At 40.4% G+C, this 8,311-nt stretch overlaps 2 protein-coding genes across 2 annotated transcripts; one reads left to right on the top strand and one right to left on the bottom strand.

Moving 5' to 3' along the window:
- On the top strand, nucleotides 1-6,700 carry tigara (TP53 induced glycolysis regulatory phosphatase a). Its single transcript, XM_050072385.1, has 6 exons — nucleotides 1-264; nucleotides 1,685-1,722; nucleotides 1,819-1,940; nucleotides 2,182-2,259; nucleotides 2,372-2,482; nucleotides 3,732-6,700. The coding sequence occupies exons 1-6, from the start codon at nucleotides 194-196 to the stop codon at nucleotides 4,104-4,106; spliced, it is 795 nt and encodes a 264-aa protein (XP_049928342.1). The 5' UTR covers nucleotides 1-193; the 3' UTR covers nucleotides 4,107-6,700.
- On the bottom strand, nucleotides 6,269-8,275 carry LOC126407467 (fibroblast growth factor 23-like). The gene is made up of 3 exons (XM_050072386.1): nucleotides 7,976-8,275; nucleotides 7,473-7,576; nucleotides 6,269-7,378 (listed from the first exon to the last, which is right to left on the bottom strand). Exons 1-3 carry the CDS (start codon nucleotides 8,187-8,189, stop codon nucleotides 6,950-6,952), a joined length of 747 nt encoding a protein of 248 aa, XP_049928343.1. The 5' UTR covers nucleotides 8,190-8,275; the 3' UTR covers nucleotides 6,269-6,949.
- Nucleotides 8,276-8,311: the final 36 nt, after the last annotated feature.

Genomic DNA, 8,311 nt, shown 5'->3' with positions numbered 1-8,311 from the left:
CCCAAACGTCTCTGGTGTTAAACATGTCACCAATAACTTGTACTAACCCACTACTTGTTAAAGTAGCCTAACTCAGACACTGCAGCTGTGGCGTGTTCTGCCAACAGTGTTGAATTTTGTGTGAGACGTTTCCTCTGCAGCCGAGACGTGTAGGACCAACGTTAGTCGTCTTCAGGGCAGTTTAACCACCTTAATGCGACATTACTCCGTCGTTAACCTCCAGAGCATGAAGGCGCTAACGTTTGGGATAACTCTTGCCCGACAGTAAGTGCATTTGACAGTCATATTTAGTGTTTATGGTAAATGTCATATGTTTAGCACAGAGGCTCCGAGTGCTGCATGTCGCTCCCATTTATAGAAGAGCACCTATGAGCTAGTTTTATAGGCGAAAATAAATAATATGTCGTCAAATTCATATAGGCCTATGTGGATAATTAATATACATATGTGGGAAATTGATAGCAAACACACGTGTAAAGCTTCGTTGGAGAGTCCAGCTGTACTTTCAAACTTGGTTACATGACTGAAGTCTGTGGTTTGCATTCATTTAGCATTAGCTATTTAGATGCTAACCCCAGCAGGTGTCACTCACTACTGATAGACACAGAGAGACCAGAGAGGTGTTAGCCTCAATTTCCAACATAGCTTAATTTTGTAATAGCATTAGCATACGCAGAACAGTTATTTCAGCCTCTTAGCTAACGGGCAGCTAGCAAGCTTTAAGGGCCCATGTTAAACTCCCAGTCCTCTTCATGGTACTCTGTAACATTACACTCACCTCTGGTTCAGTGTGTGGACACTGCAGTACCTGATGAGGACCACCAGAGGTCAGCATTAATCAATAAATGAACTCCCCCTATTAAATCACAGTGTTATTATCAGGTGAAACCAAATCTGTCAAATGAAACATGGACATATGGTTCTCAAATTTGGTTTAATATGAAAACAGTTTGAATGTTATGATAATAAACGTATGAGATGTAAATTAAACCCACCTTTTAATATTATAGACTGTTTCTGAGTCACAGACAGAACAATTTATACAATTTATAACACATCTGAGTGTCAGGTAAAGTTATGCAAATAAAACCAGAATCACTAAGACACTGCAGATGAAAATTAGCCAGCAATAATTTCGATATTTGATTAACTGACTAACTCAGTTACTTTAGACTCGACCAAAACTGGTTCCAGCTTCTCTAGTTCAAGATTTGCTGCTTTTTTTCTTGTATTTATTGTAGATTAAATATTGTTTGGTTTGGGACTTTTGGTCAGACAAAAGCAATTTGAAGACTTTAAGTTATTTTGGGTTTTGGGAAATTATGAAAGGCAGCTCAGTGTTTTCTGATTTTTTTCATAGTCTAATATGTTGATCAATCAAATAATTGATACATAAATTGATGTCTAGTTGACAATGTCATAACAACTGTCAGACAGACAACTTCTAATAAAAAGTTACCATGCCAGAAAATTTGGGCCATCAAGTGCAGTGACTGTAGGTGCGACCATCTGCCTACTGAAATGTGTTTGAGCAAAACAGTTATACAACAAAGATATCTCCTTATGCATATATGACAATGGGCATGACATCAAATTTCTGAGAGTCAAACAGTAGCTTCTTTACCCAGTCTGTTTATGACATTAGCTTTTGTGCTTCAATATAAAAACTATTTATGTCCTGCAGTGGGGAAACACAGTACAATAAAGAAGGCCTGCTACAAGGTATGACTGAAGACATCTGCGCCAAAAAAATAATATCACTCAATCTGTCTTTTTCTTCCTTGTCTTACCTTCATCTTTCCCTCTTCCTCCACACAGGCCAGGCTATAGATTCACCCTTGTCTGACATCGGGCTGCAGCAGGCTGAGGCTGCAGGCCGTTACCTGAAAGATGTCAAATTCAGCAACGTGTTTGTCAGTGACATGCTGCGGGCCAAACAGGTACGATGCTTTTGTTTTACAGTGGGAGGTAGCGATGAATCTTTAGATAAAAATCAATCAAAACCCTACAGGGTGTGTTTATTTTATTGTTTGATTAGAGCTCACATCTGGGGGGGAAAAACCAAAACTTTATAAAGCTTCACCTCTTCTATAGAGAGATAATGACAATATGTCACAGTGTGTCAGTATGTGATGAGATGATGATGATGATGATGATGATGATGTGTGTTTTTTCTTCCAGACTGCTGAAGCAATAATGAAACACAACAGTAGTTGTTCTGGTCTACAGATGGCGTGTGACCCTTTACTTAAAGAGAAAGTAAGTGACATACGTTGCGTGTGTGATTTTACAGCAAAGTGTTTTCTCACTTAAACATTTACTTATTAATAAAAACACTGAGTCATGCAGTTATTGACTTGTTGTTTTTCAGAGCTTTGGGATAGCAGAGGGGCAACGGGTGCAGGAAGTGAAAGAGATGGCCAAGGCAGCCGGTCAGTCGTTTCCAATCTTCACTCCTCCAAACGGGGAGACGCAGGAGCAGGTGAGGCTGGGGATGTAGCTGTGATAGAAGGATTGATCTGTTTCTCTGTTATTTCATTATTTATGTGGGTATTATTCATTTCTCTCTCTTGCCTCCTCCCTGTCATTTAACATTTATGTTTGTCTATCTCACTCTTGTCACTGTCTCTTCTTGGAAGAAATTGCTGAAGATGGTACAGCATGGCATACTTTGCACAGGATACCATTAATAATAGAAGCTTTTATTTATTTACTTACTTTCCTACATACTGATCTCCAAGTTTTGCAGTGTCTTCGCATGTCGCTTGAAGTTTGAAAATAAAACGCAGTCAGTGTGTAAATCAGCATCGAATCATCATCAGAAAATCCTGATACGAAATCACTACTCCCCAACACTGCACAGGGGTGTATGAAAACCTTTATATAGTTGTTTTGTAATTTTAAAATGATCTCAAACAAATAGACTTAGAATTGGAAAGACCCTCTTAACCCTTGAGATACTTATGATAGTGAAATTAAATCTTTATCCTCATTTAACTCCAGTTATAGATCCGACCTGAATGCCCTGGTGCAATACACACATGTGACCACTAGGTGGCAGAAAACGCTAATTTCCTCAGTTAACCAATTTTTCTGAATGGATGTAACATGCTGGCTCAGGGCCTCTTTGCATCCACATGATTGTATATCTTTGGCATCTGCCAGAGCTCTTGGTTTGAATCAGGAGGATCAAAGTACATGCCCTTTCACTGTCAAACAACTGCAGAGTGTTCGTCACTACCCCGATTAAAAAGTCACCACTTAGCTTTGTGTTATTTGTGTTAGAGCCTGCGTGGGAGGACAGCCTGTGTGCGGGGGCGTCGGAAGGAGGGATGTTCTATTTCAAAAATACCTCATCAGGCTTCATCCATTAGATCTTGGCTTGGACGTTAACTCTGGTCCAGCCCAGTACGTGACCAGCACATCATGATGATGATGCAGATATACAAAGATAGATTTGACGCAAGCAGCGAGCGCCCCAATCAGTGTCGACCACAGGCCTCCCTCCCAGCTTTCCTAAACGAGTTACAGGTTGTTGCATCAGGAAGAAACCGAAGTCAGCATGTGTGATGTCGATGGCGTTGTGCCATTGTTGTTTTGAATTTAACAACCTTTAACTTTTATCCTTCACAGTCGCAGGCAGTCACATTTCATTGACATGTGCTCTTAGTGTAGTAAGAAAATGTAAGAGAAGCATGACGCAGTTTATAACAGGTTTTTGCTCTGTTCAGGTGACGGAGCGGGTCAAAGAGTTTCTGGAGAAAATGCTTCAGCAAATCGGGGCTGAACACTGGCGTGACAGAGGGGAGGATGGAATCTCAGAAACATCTCCTGTGGAGGGAAAGGCAGACGATGGGGTCAGGGGTGTCCCGGTCCACGCTTTGGTTGTCAGCCACGGGGCCTACATGTGTGTGGCGGTGCGCTTCCTTGTGGAGGAGTTACACTGCTCCTTGCCTCCAGGTTCTGACAAAGCACACTTGTTCTCTTTAAGTCCTAACACAGGTCTGTGTCGGTTTATACTAAACATGCGGAAAGAGGACGACAGGTTCAAATTGTCCGGGATCCGTTGTGTGTTCGCTCACAGAGGGGACCATGTTAAACAGTAGGAGAAACATACAATGTTAAAAAGCTCCACACACTCAACACTGACAGTTTACAATTGTAAAAGATTTTATTTATAGGTTCTGTATTTATTTTTCATTTGGTGCTCAGTCACCTCACGGCACAGTTTGATCACATATTGAAATGGATGGATCAAATCCTCGTTGTTCAATGTAAGCATGTTTTCACAATGGAACTGTGAAACAAAAAAATGTTAGGTCAAGTGTTTAGGTGCTATTTATTATTATATAGCTGAGTGGCTCTCAGCCTTGTCTTGTATCAAGGATCCCTGAATGAATAAAACAGTAGGTTATGGACCCTCACTTGAAAAGATATAACTTAGGGGACCTCCATCTGAAAAGACTTAGGTCATTAGATCCTATGATCTGAATAGTCACTCTTGTGACTCTAACTCACATTGGGCTCGCTTCTATAGTGAATTAAATAGTGATGATAAACTATTCCCCATTTTTCTTGGGAACCCCTAAAATGCTTAAATTAATTGAATTTGAATTGAATCTGGTTTAAATTCACCAAGATAAATAATTAAATACAGCTGCATTATTTTTTTACAGTGGACTCCAACAAAATCTGTTTTACATTCAAGCTCTGAATGCTGGTTCATAAGTTGAGCTATGTCATTTAACCTCAGGTAGATGGTTTGTGTTGCAGGGCAGTGTCATCATCACTTTGTTACTGTCTGGCTGTTCATTACTGTAAATGCAGGCAGCTTTTTGCTCTAATGAGTTCGTGTTTCTATATTTATTCTCCGGAAGTTCAGAGATCCTTTGCAGGAACACGGAGCAGGACTGCAACAGTGTTGACTTTTTTGGAAATCAGTGACTTTGTCATTGTTGGGAATTAACGCTTTGGTCAACAAGGGCAAGTGCATTCAAGAAAGAGTGCATGCATGTTGTGTGTTACTGAAGTATGGATGCACTGTTTCTCTACTTTTCATTCCTCTCCCAGTGTAAAACAAAATCATGTGCTGACTGCTGAGCTGGATTGTATGAAAAAACATTGTGCAGTTTCTATTGCTGTTGTTACTCTGATTCTGTAACTGAAAACACTTTATAATGTAGGAAAACTGTCAGACTTTACCAGGTTAGTCTATTTTTTAAATTAGGCAATGTAGCTGTTAATGTTTCTGTACCATAGTGGGATTTGTAGAAACTTGCCAATAGTGATAAAAGATCCTTTTCAGCCGAAACTCCCTAAAAAAACCCCGATATTCAATCTGTGCTGGTTCTCATCTGTTCATATTTGCATTATATACACCCTTGAACTTTACATTTTGATTTACAAACATGTTCTAGCCTAGAATATATCGTTTCAGTAAGTATGTATCTTCCTTTGTATCATTATCTACAATATTTGACATGCATTTCATTTGGACCGAGGCAGTATTATTAGAATCAGGATTATTATGCCTATTAGTATTAATAGGATGTGTCCCCCCCACATAAATAAACTGGTTGTACTACTGTGGTGTACTGCAGGTCTGCGTGTGATTTCGGCAAGTGGTGTCAGCGTACCACAGCAAAAGCCAATGTCCGGCTCACTAAAATGGCCTTCAGTCATCAAAACCTTAAGAACTCCTAGTGATTTTTCATATTTCTCTAAAATGGTCAATTTTACCTGACCCCTCTTGAGGCTTCGGTCGCAGAAGGTGTTGATTAATGTTGAGTAGCCAAGCATGGCGCTGATTTAGACATTATTTGTCCAGGTCTAATATTTGCCAGTGACATAACTAATTGGCTGTGCGGATAATAACAATGTGACTTTTGTGGCCTTTCTTTGGGAAATAATTGGATGGTGAGCTAAAGAGTGAGCGGCAATTATCTGTTGTTCTAGCAGGCTGTGTGCAGTGACCATAATGTCTGTGGCCAGGGACATTTTAAATGTTAAAGTAATTCTTAAGTGACTCGTTGGTAGCCGTAACTTTGGTAAGGCACCCCAATGAAAATGTTAAACTAAGAGGGGAGGAAAGCAACATTTATTCCCAGTGTCGTACAGACAAATCAGACAGACGATCCACAGAATAGTCACCATTTATTTTTCCACATTAGAAACAACACAACTTGAAATATATAAATAATAAAACAGAAGGCTAAGAAGGAAGTCATTTAACACATTTCAATAAATAAATACCTTTTCATCGCTGTGACTACTGGTGTCCGGCACCTGACATTATTTGATCCTGTTTATATCTATGTTATGGCTACAAACAAATAGCAGATGTTATTTTATTTTTTTTCATTATGCGCTGGTCTATTTTTGTTAAGTTTGTAAACTCCTGTCATGAAGCTTTACTGTATCAACACATGTATGTATAAATATTCATAATTACTTACAGATTACACACTTTTACATATGCAAAACAAACATTGCCACATCTGGCCCGAGGTTTAAAATTTAACTGACAATAGAGGTTAAAGGACAGCAGGACCGACGCTGGACCAAACTTGCTGCATGATTATGTAGAATGTTGCCAAACTTATCCTTCGTCTGCTGTTCAAACAGAGGGTCTGTACAAGCTGCTGTGATGTAACACGGTTTGTGAGTACATTACCGAGCGTAATGGTACCGTAAAAACAAATTCTGAACATTTTGATTGAAAGTTTTTATAAAATGCGGTCTCTTTTCTCAGAAGTTGTAAAATCTCGAATGCTTTCCTGTGTAAGAAATGACCCTTGTATGTCATTGTGCGGCTCTCACTCACACTGCAGTCCACAAATGCAGTATCTACTCTGACCAAGCAGTCAAACATGAAGTGAGATTTCAGAACAAACATGAAGACCTGCAGCCCTTCTTTGACATTTCACTCATTAAACCCAAGTTCAGTATCTTAGTCTTGTTCTGCCCGGTCTGCAATATTAGTCTTGACAGGACTGACAGGTCCGTTGGACTGTAAGACCCGCAGGGGGTCGTCACAGGAGGTGATGGTCTCTTTGGACACAGCACTGGCCTGGTCCTGCTCAGGCTGCCCGTGATCTGCGTCCTTGTGATCCGTGGCAGGATGTGAGGGATGTGACTGTGATTGTAATGGATCCGAGGGGTTCACCTCCTCGCTCCTCCTCTGTCTCTTCACCAAGGGACCCAGGAGCCTCTTCACCAGGGCTGAGGCGGGTTCAGGCGGCTCCTGGTGAGCAACTCGCAGCTCAGCTCCCTCCAGTTTGAGCAGCCGGCCCCCACTTGTAGAGTAAAACACATCACGGTGGTTCACCACATCTAACCAAATGCGCTGGAAGAGACAGTCTTCTCTGTTTTTTTGCCTCTGTTCAGTAGAAAAAAAGCAGACAAAAATGTTTAATGTTACTGTTTTATTTCCTAGCGTCACTCAAGTGAAGTGCATCTAAAAAAATACTCACAGAGTTGTACAGCTCTCCGTTTGAGTCCATGCAGAGGAAGCGTTTTCTTCTCAAGTCAAATATAGACACAAAGTTGCCTGAATCTTTTCTTACTGGCAAGATAACTGCAAGAAAACAGGTTTAAACATGCCGTCATTAGTTATGAAAATCTCATATACTGAATATTACGAACAGTTTAAGAAACATGTTTCAACATGAACATGTCTGGCTGCCAGAGATCTTGTTTGTTTGTATAGATGACATGCAGAATATGCACCTAAATTACAACATATATTTGTACATTTATCCATTTCCAGGATTTTATCTTGTGTAGCCATAAAAACATTTATTGCCCATTGTTTTATATTTTAGAAACATTTGGGGACATATATATGTAAAGCATGCTATTGCCCTTTGAGAAATGAAATGGTGCTGTTAGGTGTTCAAAAGGCTTTTATTTTGTGAATTAATGAATGAATCTGTAATGAAACAAATGATATCTTTATGGATCTAGGCAGACTTACCCATAAAGTCTCTGTGACTGCCTTTGCTCATTGATCCACTCAGTTCCAAGTAGAAACGTCCCGTCCCAGCAGATGTTTCCACATGTGCCTCCGTGTTGAAGCTGCTCTGCTGATGTTGTAGAAGTTGCTCTGGGTCCCGGAGCCTCGGTGCACAATCCACCGGTACACACACATGTACGGCAATCAGGATGAGCGAGAAGAAAGCCGGGTGCATGATCAATGGGAATGCCGTGCTGTCTTTGCTCCTAACAGCACAAATGTTAAGGTTTGGTGTGTGAGCAGCTACTGGAGGAGGAGAAAGTCCAACAGGTCTATTTAAACAGAGGGTCGATGAAC

The sequence above is a fragment of the Epinephelus moara genome, chromosome 20 (genome assembly GCF_006386435.1).
Source record: "Epinephelus moara isolate mb chromosome 20, YSFRI_EMoa_1.0, whole genome shotgun sequence".
NCBI classification, from domain to species: domain Eukaryota; kingdom Metazoa; phylum Chordata; class Actinopteri; order Perciformes; family Serranidae; genus Epinephelus; species Epinephelus moara.
Note: the sequence above shows the minus strand (reverse complement) of the source record. Positions and strands in the feature narration are given on the sequence as shown.

Excerpts from the sequence above, each read along its gene's own strand:
- tigara (XM_050072385.1), top strand. The coding sequence starts at position 194 with ATGCGACATTACTCCGTCGTTAACCTCCAGAGCATGAAGGCGCTAACG. Across the intron at positions 1,723-1,818 it reads TAAAGAAGGCCTGCTACAAG|GCCAGGCTATAGATTCACCC; the intron begins GTATGACTGAAG and ends TCCTCCACACAG. Across the intron at positions 2,260-2,371 it reads ACCCTTTACTTAAAGAGAAA|AGCTTTGGGATAGCAGAGGG; the intron begins GTAAGTGACATA and ends GTTGTTTTTCAG.
- LOC126407467 (XM_050072386.1), bottom strand. The coding sequence starts at position 8,189 with ATGCACCCGGCTTTCTTCTCGCTCATCCTGATTGCCGTACATGTGTGT. Across the intron at positions 7,577-7,975 it reads CAGTCACAGAGACTTTATGG|TTATCTTGCCAGTAAGAAAA; the intron begins GTAAGTCTGCCT and ends GTTTTCTTGCAG. Across the intron at positions 7,379-7,472 it reads ACGGAGAGCTGTACAACTCT|AGGCAAAAAAACAGAGAAGA; the intron begins GTGAGTATTTTT and ends TCTACTGAACAG.